The following is a 12,500-nucleotide window of genomic DNA, read 5'->3' as shown; positions in this document are numbered from 1 at the left end:
GCTCTCCTAATCGGACTGGCAGTGTATCACATAGTACCTGGAGGTCAGAGCTCCAGAGGAGGGTTGAATGGTAGACAGCTAGGCCCAGTGAGGTCACTCCTAATCGGACTGGCAGTGTATCACATAGTACCTGGAGGTCAGAGCTCCAGAGGAGGGGTGACTGGTAGACAGCTAGGCCCAGTGAGGGCTCTCCTAATCGGAATGGCAGTGTATCACATAGTACCTGGAGGTCAGAGCTCCAGAAGAGGGGTGACTGGTAGACAGCTAGGCCCAGTGAGGGCTCTCCTAATCGGACTGGCAGTGTATCACATAGTACCTGGAGGTCAGAGCTCCAGAAGAGGGGTGACTGGTAGACAGCTAGGCCAAGTGAGAGCACTCCTAATCGGACTGACAGAGTAGCAGTTAGGCCCTGGAGGTCAGAGCTCCAGATGAGGGGTGAATGGTAGACAGCTAGGCCCAGTGAGAGCACTCCTAATCGGACTGACAGAGTAGCAGTTAGGCCCTGGAGGTCAGAGCTCCAGATGAGGGGTGAATGGTAGACAGCTAGGCCCAGTGAGAGAACTCCTAATCGGACTGACAGAGTAGCAGTTAGGCCCTGGAGGTCAGAGCTCCAGATGAGGGGTGAATGGTAGACAGCTAGGCCCAGTGAGAGAACTCCTAATCGGACTGACAGAGTAGCAGTTAGGCCCTGGAGCTCATGTGACCTCCAGCATAGGGCCACAGGCCTATGCCTAGTCACAGCACCCATGGAAGGTGTGTTGTCTCTGGGCTGTGTGTCTAGCTGAACACCTCTGGTAGTCCTTGGTACATCTCATGTTGGTACATCTCTTCCACAATGGGAGGTGAGAGTGAAGCTATTCAGCTTCACTTTCATCTCCCTTTTTTTAGGCCTCCATAACAGGTAAGTTACTGCCCAGCAGAGTGTCTCTCTGAGTGAGTAGCTGAGTGAGTAGCTGAAGCAGCCTGGTTCTATTGTTCCACATGTAGTGAGGCCTATGACTCTGTTTCCATGCCCATGATAGTGTCTCTCTGCTGGGCTGTGTGAGTAAATGAAGCAGCCTGGTTCTATTGTTCCACATGTAGTGAGGCCTATGACTCTGTTTCCATGCCCATGATAGTACCTCTCTGCTGGGCTGTGTGAGTAGCTCAAGCATCCTGGTTCTATTGTTCCACATGTAGTGAGGCCTATGACTAAGTGTCCATGCCCATGATAGTGCCTCTCTGCTGGTGCTGTCTAATGTTGTCTAATGTTACCTGTTACCTTTAAACTTCCTCACTTTGAATGCCAACCACCAATGGGGGTGGGGGGGGGTTTGGGGGTTGCACCAGGAAGTGCTCTTGGTGACAAATAAATGCTTGCAATCAACTCAGAATCATGAAAAATGCCTAGTTTGACCCCTCAAAAGTTACTCAAGTCCAATTTAAGCATTTTTCGAATTTTCGAAAATCGGTTATCGGTACCCCAACTTTGAGCAGTTTTTTATGAGGTTTCCCACAGGAGTTGAATTTCAACCTTTTAGGACATGTTATTACACACCTTTAGAAACACATTGGTGAAGAAATTTCTTGGTAACGATTTACTTCGCAGATTGGTCAAATATCTGGTAAAATGCCCTTACTAATGCTAATATTATTTATTTATTTTAAAAGGGGTGCAAACTGGTGATGGCCCAAAAAGGTGAAAACTAAGAAAATAATCAATGCGCGGCTAACCATAGAGGATAAACACATTTTTGACAGGGGGTAGCGCTAGCACTAATGGTGTTAGATAGATATCGCTAGCTCTAACGGTGGCCCTGACCTTAACACCTGCATAATTACTTCGAAAACAGTTTACCGTGACTGTGTTTTCCACGCTGTCTGGAATTGTACCTAGCTGCCTGAAGCTAAAAAGTTATAGCGGAGTTTAGCAGACAGGAAGATTAGTTAGCTCGCCCATCATGTGACTTGGATGAGACTTAGACCCCACCGCCCCCACCCCCCCCCAAATAAAAATATTTAGCAGATCTACACGATTCACATGGATGACCTATTTTGAGGTAAAAACGGCTAATATAGCAGAAAGGTGACAAGTTTGCACCCCTGTTAATATTATCTCGTCGCTAGCCAGAACAACGTCACCGAGGGTGGTGATCGCCCCAAGCCTCGTCACGTCGCCATGGTCACCGCTGGTCCTCTTGTAACGCTGCGTCGAGGGATGGGACGATTATCGTTTTTATCGTTAATCGCGATAAAAACACCCGCGATAACTTAATCGTGGAGAATTTCAATTATTTAAATAATCGTCATAATCGTATGTTATGAATAAACTGTGTTTAACAAAATGTCTGGCGCTATTTTTCTGCCTAGGCTACATTACTTTTGCAGTCAAGTTAGCGACTGTTACTGTAATATAATTGCGATTCCTCACATGAGCCGCGCGCGAATATCCTCACAGAACTTGTCTCACGCTATTGTTCAGCCTGCATGGGTAACGTTACTGTCAAGTCAGCCGTGTCAGTCAGTCACTAGGTAACGTATGCTAGCCTACTCACCATGGCTGGTGAAAAACTTTAGACGGGATACTGTCATTGGCCTTCCTTGTTATTACCAGGCAGTGACAGTCTATGGCTGCAAAAGGCACGGTCGCCCCAAATATAAGCTATAATATTATATATAATATAAGCTTTAGCAAATATATTGTGGTTTACTTAATACTGTTCAGCACTTGAGGTTACATGCAATGCATGACTTGTGCTATATAGGCTAAATAAAATTATGAAAGCGGCAAGTAGCAAGTGTGCGCATCAAAGGCATTAGGCACGTAACATCCATGCTGTATAAACACATGACAACCGTCCGTTATTTCCCGAACTTTGCCCGAACCCCCCGCGAGGACCCGGGGAACAACGGTATGCTCCCCGCGGCTGCTATCAGACTGGCCGCGGGAGTGAGTGTTGAGGGAGAGAGGAGACGGCAACCCTCGCTCGCCATAGACTGTATCCCTACTCTTCTCTCCTGAGCTCGGTTGTAACGTGAACCGTGGAATACGGGATATGTTAGATGCTTTACAGTAATTCCCCAAATGACCAGAAAAGGAAGTTAGATTTGTCGCTGGTCGCTTTTGACTAATTAAGTCGCCACGGGGCTCTGGAAGTTGGCAACACTGGGAGTGCGTTCTTTAAACTTCCTTGGGTACGTTAATGAAAGGTGCTGATTGGCCGAAAAGGAATTGCTCTTTCTTAAGGACCCGGATTATGGCCAGAGATGTGCCACTAGAATCTGAATTTGAATTACTGACTTAAAATGTCATAAAAATACAACAACGTCTAAGTTAAAGTGATTACAGTGTGTTTTATTGGCATTCGGGAAAAAATCAATATACAGTCCCTGACAAAAGTATTGTCGCTTGGGTACAAGTTGACCTTAAGTGCCCCTCAAATATATTTCTAATCAAAAAATGTTTACAAGAAATGGCTAAATTCAATCCCAACAGCTTTTGAAATAATGTTTTGGTGCAAAACGAAACTGCTGAAAAGCATTCTAACGTTCACAGCTTGGTAAAGCCCACTGAGTCTTTGCAAAGACAAAAGTCTTGTCGCCTTGTCATATGATGCACCCAATCTTAGATTACAGCCTCACCTATGATCAATAATTGATCAATCAATTAGTGGGTGTGTATAAAAAGAATCCCAGCACACCAGACCTTCACATCAACTGCAACTTGACCTCTGACAACATGCCTAAGATTCACCCTGAGACCAAAGCGTTGATTATCAGGCTGAAGACTGCTGAGGTGGCTGACACCTTCAATGTGTCTCAGCGTCAAGTACAAAGAATAAGAAAAAGATTTGAAGAGACTGGAGATGTTTTTGACAAGCCCAGGTCCGGCAGACCCCGCAAGACAACTGCTCGGGAGGACCGTTTGTTGGCTCGAAAATCCAAGGCCAGCCCCTTTTCCAGTGCAGCAGAGCTCCACCAGGCCTGGTCACCTCAAGTCCCCGTGTCAACCAGAACAGTTTGTAGAATTCTGTCTCGAAATGGCCTCCATGGTCGAATCAGTGCCCAGAAACCAGCACTAAACAAAAGGCAATTAAAAAAACGTGTGGCATTTGCCAAGACCCACAGCCTGCTAAAAGGATGGACGCTGGAAAAGTGGCAGAAGGTGGATTTCTCAGATGAATCTTCGGTTGAATTACATCACAGCCTCCGCAAATATTGCAGGAGACCTACTGGAACCCGCATGGATCCGAGATTCACCCAGAGGTGTGCGAGAGATTTGCAGGGTGGAAGGCAATATCAATAGCCTAAAATATCAAGAAGTATTAGCTACCTCTTACATTCCCAACCATAAAAGGGGTCAAATTTTGCAGCAGGATGGTGCTCCATCGCATACTTCCATCTCTACATCAAAGTTCCTCAAGGCGAAGAAGATCAAGGTGCTCCAGGACTGGCCAGCCCAGTCACCAGACATGAACATCATTGAGCATGTCTGGGGTAGAATGAAAGAGGAAGCATGGAAGACGAAACCAAAGAATCTTGATGAACTCTGGGAGGCATGTAAGACTGCTTTCTTTGCTATTCCTGATGACTTCATCAATAAATTGTATGAATCATTGCCGAACCGCATGGATGCAGTCCTTCAAGCTCATGGAAGTCATACAATATATTAGATATGGATCTCACAGCACCACTACTTAATTCACTGAAGTTATGCAACATATTTTAGTATTTGAAGTAAATTATTTGTTCAATTTTCACATTACTCTCTGTAGGCGACAAAACTTTTGTCTTGCCAAAATCTGACCTTTCTGTGTTCATTAAATGATCAATCTTTCTTCAGTGAAGCAAATTTATTTTGGTATATTAAACATAATTTGGGAGGGTTTTTGCTTTCATATGAGCCATTTCTAAAACCAATGGATTAATTAAAAGTCAGGTTATAAACTGTTGTTTCTACAAAATGGATAAGTGACAAGACTTTTGTCAGGGACTGTATATATTATTATTTTTTTAATTCTCGCGATAATATCGTGGATCGCGATTATTTTGCCCACGATAATCGTGACATGACATTTTCTAATCGTCCCACCCCTAGCTGCGTCACCATCGTGTGTGTACGTACCTCTCCTCCTCTACCACTCCTCTCCTCCTCTCCTTTCACCCCTTCTGTTTTCATATCTCTGACCTCTCAATACCCCTCTTTATCTCTTTTTGGCAAGCTATATGTATTTCTCATTTCTATCTATGCACCCCTCCCTCTCTATCCCCCCCCCCCCCCTCTTCTTCTTCTCCGCAGTGGTCTTACCGCTACTGGTCCCCGGGGTGCTGAACTGGGAAGAGTCCATGATCTTGCGAGGGGTGGACAGAGTACTGCCGTCCAGCATGGAGAGAGGAGACGTGTCTTTGGTTGTGGGCCTGGATGTGGGGTGGGGGGGCGGGGGGGGTGGGGAGAGAGAGAGAAAACACTACCGTCAACAACATCAACATCAACGTGCAGGTGGTTCTAACTGGCGTCTGCTCCGCCAACCGCCAACGCCGCCATCATCAAACACGGTCGATAAAGGCCAGCCTATAGTCTACGATAACCTCCCAACTCCCGCGGCTGCAGAGACGCCAGTCTGAGGTAAAGTATCCCTGTTTCCACAACAACAAACAACAAAAACACAATCATGTGTGGCTGGGCTTCGCAATGAACCACTTAACAAGTGGAAAAGCAAACTGGAAACAATTGGAACCCTTTCTCCCCTCAGCAGTGCAGAGTGGCCCTGCTAAGTGGGTAGGGCGTATGGAGGTGGGCTGCTGCTAGCCGCCTTCCCCCAGCGTCGAGGCTATAACCTGTCACTCTAGCAACCTGGCTAATAAATCACTCCTACCCCACCACAGCACACAACAATAATTACTGGGCTGTATACACACACACACACACACACACACACACGCACTCACACGCACTCACACGCACTCACTCACACGCACTCACACGCACTCACGCGCACGCACTCACGCGCACACACTCATGCGCACACACTAGGGATGGACGGTTTTTCGGTTAAACCGAAAACCGGGGTTTATAAAAATAGAAACGTTTTTTTATCAAAACCGTCTAAAACCGGATTTTTTTTTTTTTTTTTTTTTTTCCTATGTTGTTCAAAGAATAAAACTGGAACATGTCACATGTTTGTCGTGTGTGAAAATAACAATGATACAGTCTGAATCTGCCGCGCAATGAGTGAGAGGTTTGGTCAGTTGTGAAGAATAACTGAGGATTAATATCTAATTGGGATTATATTTAAGGGTAACGAATCACTCTATGGGAAAGATAGTTGCCTTCAGTTATTGGTAGATAGGAAAGGTTTTTTACAATTACTCGCTTACATTTAATAAGATCATTTTCGCTGCTCTCTGTAAAGCGCATTGGGTCACTTTTGTGAGAAATGCGCTATAGAAATAAAATGTGATTTGATTTGATATCAATCAATCAATCAAACTTTATTTATGTTCTATAGCACAAATCATGCATTGAATGTAACTCCAAGTGCAGTATTTACTAAACCACAATATATTAAAACAAGAGCTATACGGATCAAGAGTGTTTGTGCACAGCACCACTGTGTGTGAAGGCGCTACTGAAAGTGATGACAGAACGCATGTCTCAGAAGATACGCGGTCACTTAGTGACGCAAAGGTAGTTCTGTATTTATCTCTATCTGTATTAGTACATTTATTTTGAAAGCTCTATTTTGACAGCTCTACCATGGGCACTTTTATTTTGATGGGGCATTCTTTGTTGATTGACTTACGACAGTTCAGGACGAGTCAGTCTCGCGGCATGTGGTTTTTATGAAAAGCTTTAAGTATGTTCACTGCATAATTCTAAGTCTAATATTTCAGTGATTATTGAGCAGTATTCAAATATTTAAATACATTGAGCAGCAGCTGAAACTTTGTCTAAGAACCAAGATATTGAGAAAGCAGTTCATTCAATGAAGACGCTGTTCCAAGAGATGATCTTCCGTGCAGGCGTGCACCCTGGATCAGCGGAGCTGATGTGTTAAGTGTTCATGTGTTTTCATGTATGGTGTAGCTTACAAAAGTCTGCCTTTCCACTTATATTTGTGAAACTAAGTAGCCTAAATGTGTTGCGACTGTGCTTACGGTGTTTTAATGGTGTTCGACATGAGTGTATTGTAGCAGTAGGGTTCAATTATTTGAAATTGTCGCTCTTTTTTTTTTTTTTTTTTTTTTCGGTCGTTTTTCGGTTAACCGGAAAACCGCGGTTTTAGTCTTTGACGGTTTTTCGGTTTCAATAATTGGAAACCGTCCATCCCTAGCACACACTCACACGCACACTCACGCACACTCACACGCACTCACACGCACTCACTCACATGCACTCACGCACACTCACACGCACTCACACGCACACTCACGCGCACTCACACGCACTCACGCGCGCACACACTCACAGACACACACACAATCGCGTGTACACACACACAAAGATAAGAGAAGGCACACTCTCAACACACGCACACACACACACACACACCTCCCACCCAGCAGCACTGCAGCAAAAAAACGCAGCAAAACAACACAACACCTCCTGAGGTCAGCGACCTGCATTATCCTAATGCGCCAGGAGGCGCCTGCGTCTTTGCACAGAGGAATCAGCCCAGTGGTTGCATCAGCTCCTAAGCCCTCGTGGCATTCTGACAGGGCGTCAGTCATATCCCCCCTACGCAGGTGCGTAGGCTGGTGAGGAGGGGGGCTGACCAACAGAAACACACACATTACCATTCTACCTGCCTCTCCTCTCCCTCCGCGCTCCCTTGAATGAATTAGCCTTGTTTGCACTAAGTGGTGCGACGACAGCCACGTTTTTTGCCGGTCCCCTACAAAGTTTTAGCGCAGGGGCGCGGCGTCTAATTGACCCGTGTGGAATGGAGGAGGAGGTGGTGGAGGGCAAGCCTGTTTAGTACCACGGTATCCACGGCTATAATTGGTTGATTGCAACAATTGTTTTGTTTTATCGGTGATAGAAACAACTGTTTTCCAAAGCAGAAAGCAGAAACACCCCCACATACACTCTGTAGGGCGCCCAACAAGCTCACTTGTATTTTGTAGTGCACACAACTCCAAAACTTAAACTCCTGTGGTGCCGTGTTGTTTTGTAGTTTAGCATTAGGCGTAATCTGTGCATTATAGTCTGGGACTATAATGCACAGATTATGGGCCTGGGAAACATACACACACACACACACACATACACATACACATACACATACACACACACACACACACACAGACACAGACACAGACACAGACACAGACACAGACACAGACACAGACACAGACACAGACACAGACACAGACACACAGACACAGACACAGACACAGACACAGACACAGACACAGACACAGACACAGACACAGACACACACACACACACACACCTAACCATTGTCCTCCGATATCCCTGAGTTTTCAATGGGACTATTAATTCCGGACCATGCGTGATGCAGGGGAGTTAACCCCCCCTACATTGGGCATGGCGCAGGGCCAGGGCCGATGTTATTTCAATCAGTCTATAAAATTAATCAAATTCAATTAACCCTGGTATTAAATTTCATAAATTTGAATTTGTGGGAAATGGGATTGACCTCTGACCTCTACTCTGGTCCCCTTCTACCAGCCCACAGAGCCTCACACTCATATGACACACACACACACACACACACACACACACACACACACACAGACACACACACAGACACATACACACACAGACACCCAGACAGACAGACAGACAGACAGACAGACAGACACAGACAGACAGACAGAGACACACACACACACACACACACACACACACAGACTCACTCACTCACTCACACTCTCACACAGACACAGACACACACTAGGGATGGACGGTTTAACCGGGGTTTATAAAAATAGAAACGTTTTTTTATCAAAACCGTCTGAAACCGGATTTTTTGTTTTGTTTTGTTTTGTTTTGTACAGGCCGCGTCTGGTAACTGTTTGTGGTGATGGAGAGCAGGCTACCGAGGTTTACCCAGAAGTGCTTTGTAAATGAACACATCCTAATGTAGCTGTCCGCATGTGTAAGGCGAGGTCAAGTCCACCATACTCAAGGTGTAATGGTGGGTGAGTGACTTGGCATTTGTAACAAAGTGCAAGGATGCATGAAAACTCCATGAGTCCAATATCTGTAACACAGAAGACTGCTTGTATGAATGCTTGTACCTGGGTTTCCGTTAACCGATAATTACCGGTCTTTGTCCGGTAAAAGTTGTTGAAGTCCGACAAATTGAAAAGTCGTCGGACATATTGTCCGGTGAAAATAATTCCCTTTGAATACAATTCGCTAAAGTTCACATTCTGATTCCTTCTATTTTAAAAAAGACGAATATATAGGCTATGTATTTCTTTTATTATGATATGATTTGACACCGGCATGATGATGACTCCTAATGTATAGGCCGGCCTATGCGAAACAGCGCACAGGTGCCACATGGGATTGATGCCAGATGGGATTACAGCTTAACCAGTCTATTACCGCTTAAACACAGTAGCCCATTCGGCGGTAACCCATGCCTATCTGGCAACCCTGCCAACCCGTCCACCATAGTAATACGCAAACGTTGCAGCTCAAAGTGCACCATAGCGAGCGATTAAATTAATGGAAAGATGGCAAAACAAAGTAAGCTTAGCAATTATTTCATGAAGCCAAGCAACAATGAGTCTGAGCCTGAGGAGAAGTCTGACTCTGAAGACGTTGGCCAAGATAGCCTGCTTGATTCCCGTCTCCAGTGTGCCTGCAGAGAGAGGATTCTCTCTGCAGAACCGAATTAAAACTGCGGACCGAAGTCGCCTTGGGGAGGGGCAAGGTCACACGGCTAATGCGCATTGCAAGTTGCGGAGAGACACTTTGCAGCTTTGATTTCAAGTCCGCAGCTGCACGCTTCAATGCTGCCAAAAAGCGACGTAGGCCTAATAAGTAGCTGAATTATATGAGCAGCCATTGTTATTTTCAGAGTTTTTACTCTAGGCTATTTTATTTAAGGCTATCCCCTATCTATCTGAGAAAAGGCATAGGCGATAGGCCTAGGCTGTAACATCGAACGGAAATTAGCCTATACATACGCATTGCAAGTTAATTTAAAGCCTATTTATTTTCAAAGAGTTTTATTCTATTTTATTTTATCTGATAAAAGGCATATGAACGGAAATTAGGCTAGCCGTGTCACGCCAGAAGCCTACATGCTTGCACTGTTACTGTTCAATAAAATGTTATACATCTAGACATTGTGGTATTTCTTTATATACGTATCCCAGACTGCCTATCAATTGTTTCTCAATAAACAGTTATGTTCTCCCCATTGTCATACTCCCGAGCTAAACGAAATGCCTTCCCAACCAGCGAGACCTGGTTATAGAAATGACGTTGTTTTATATTGATACTTCTGGTAGCAAGTAAAAAGGCTATCACAAGAAAATGGTTAAAGCCAGACGTACCCACAGTGGATGAATGGATAGATATAATTCATGATATATATGTAATGGAAAAGATGTCATACTCCCTTAGAATTCAGGTAGAAAAATTCTATCGGATCTGGACGAAATGGACTGGATATGTTAAACCTGTAAGGTCAGATTTCTGTTGAATTGTTAAAAGAACATGAGAGGGTGATGTAATTGTGTTTATTTTCTTGAATCATTTTCTATTCTAATCTATCATATGTAAGATGAAAGCTCCCAAAGTTCACTCGCTATTGTTTTTCTTTTTTCTTTGTTTGTTTTTGTTTTCGTTTTGTCTTGTCTTTACTTTACTTAATATAAAAAAAGAAAAAAAGACTTTGGTCATAGGAACTGAGTTGATTGTGATATGTTGAATGTAATGACGATTGTTGTAACCAATGACCATTGACAATAAAAAGAAAATTTCAAAAAAAAGAAATGACGTTGTTTTATTGATTTTTAAAAAAGGGTAAAACTGGAAAGAGAAAATAGAAAACTCACATTAATCCCAAACAATTTAACAAACTTCAGTTAACGTAATGTGGAGTCTGTTCATTGATCGATGCTGTCTGTTCAGTTCCCAGTGAGGCGCCCGTTCAGCGTTGGACCCGTTCAGCGCTGGATTTGACGCATGGCATAGCGCGCATGCGTCAAATCATGTTATATTATTATATATAATATAGCTCGCATCTAATCGTATCGGATGAGAAATAGACATTAAATGGCATATATAGGCCGCTACACAACAGTAATCACCGCGACAAACAGCTATATTCGATTTGGAAGAAAAAAAATATGATTTTGATTTTTTTTTAATTTATTATATTTTAATATGATGACCGGAATATATCACGTTTGTCCGGTAAATCGAATTCTTACCGGACACGATGTCCGACGGCAAATTTTTCTAACGGAAACCCTGGCTTGTACAATAAGTAACCATAATAATTGACTAGGGATGTAATGATGTGTCGCAAGACAGTTAATACAGTCTGAATCTGCCGCGCAATGAGTGAGAGGTTTGGTCAGTTGTGAAGAATAACTGAGGATTAATATCTAATTGGGATTATATTTAAGGTAACGAATCACTCTATGGGAAAGATAGTTGCCTTCAGTTATTGGTAGATAGGAAAGGTTTTTTACAATTACTCGCTTACATTTAATAAGATCATTTTTGCTGCTCTCTGTAAAGCGCATTGGGTCACTTTTGTGAGAAATGCGCTATAGAAATAAAATGTGATTTGATTTGATATCAATCAATCAATCAAACTTTATTTATGTTCTATAGCACAAATCATGCATTGAATGTAACTCCAAGTGCAGTATTTACTAAACCACAATATAATAAAACAAGAGCTATACGGATCAAGAGTGTTTGTGCACAGCGCCACTGTGTGTGAAGGCGCTACTGAAAGTGATGACAGAACGCATGTCTCAGAAGATACGCGGTCACTTAGTGACGCAAAGGTAGTTCTGTATTTATCTCTATCTGTATTAGTACATTTATTTTGAAAGCTCTATTTTGACAGCTCTACCATGGGCACTTTTATTTTCATGGGGCATTCTTTGTTGATTGACTTACGACAGTTCAGGACGAGTCAGTCTCGCGGCATGTGGTTTTTATGAAAAGCTTTAAGTATGTTCACTGCATAATTCTAAGTCTAATATTTCAGTGATTATTGAGCAGTATTCAAATATTTAAATACATTGAGCAGCAGCTGAAACTTTGTCTAAGAACCAAGATATTGAGAAAGCAGTTCATTCAATGAAGACGCTGTTCCAAGAGATTATCTTCCGTGCAGGCGTGCACCCTGGATCAGCGGAGCTGGTGTTAAGTGTTCATGTGTTTTCATGTATGGTGTAGCTTACAAAAGTCTGCCTTTCCACTTATATTTGTGAAACTAAGTAGCCTAAATGTGTTGCGACTGTGGTTACGGTGTTTTAATGGTGGTCGACATGAGTGTATTGTAGCAGTAGGG

The 12,500-nt window shown here is 43.5% G+C and overlaps 1 protein-coding gene across 6 annotated transcripts in view; it reads right to left on the bottom strand.

The window, feature by feature from the left end:
- The window catches only part of exoc4 (exocyst complex component 4), a gene marked incomplete at its 3' end in the record, with an annotated part of 185,725 nt that overhangs the window by 159,367 nt on the left and 13,858 nt on the right, over positions 1–12,500 (bottom strand). For 4 of the 6 annotated variants that reach the window (XM_080538696.1, XM_080538697.1, XM_080538699.1 and 1 more), the window contains exon 5: positions 5,288–5,397. In XM_080538696.1, the coding sequence (XP_080394822.1) occupies positions 5,288–5,397 (110 nt within the window). Of the gene's footprint in view, positions 1–5,287; positions 5,398–8,655; positions 8,668–12,500 lie in introns of all 6 variants that reach the window. The other 2 variants (XM_080538695.1, XM_080538698.1) reach the window with 2 other exon arrangements.

This window comes from Nansenia antarctica, assembly GCF_963989245.1.
Source record: "Nansenia antarctica genome assembly, chromosome: 8".
NCBI classification, from domain to species: domain Eukaryota; kingdom Metazoa; phylum Chordata; class Actinopteri; order Argentiniformes; family Microstomatidae; genus Nansenia; species Nansenia antarctica.
This window is presented reverse-complemented; position numbering and strand designations above follow the sequence as displayed.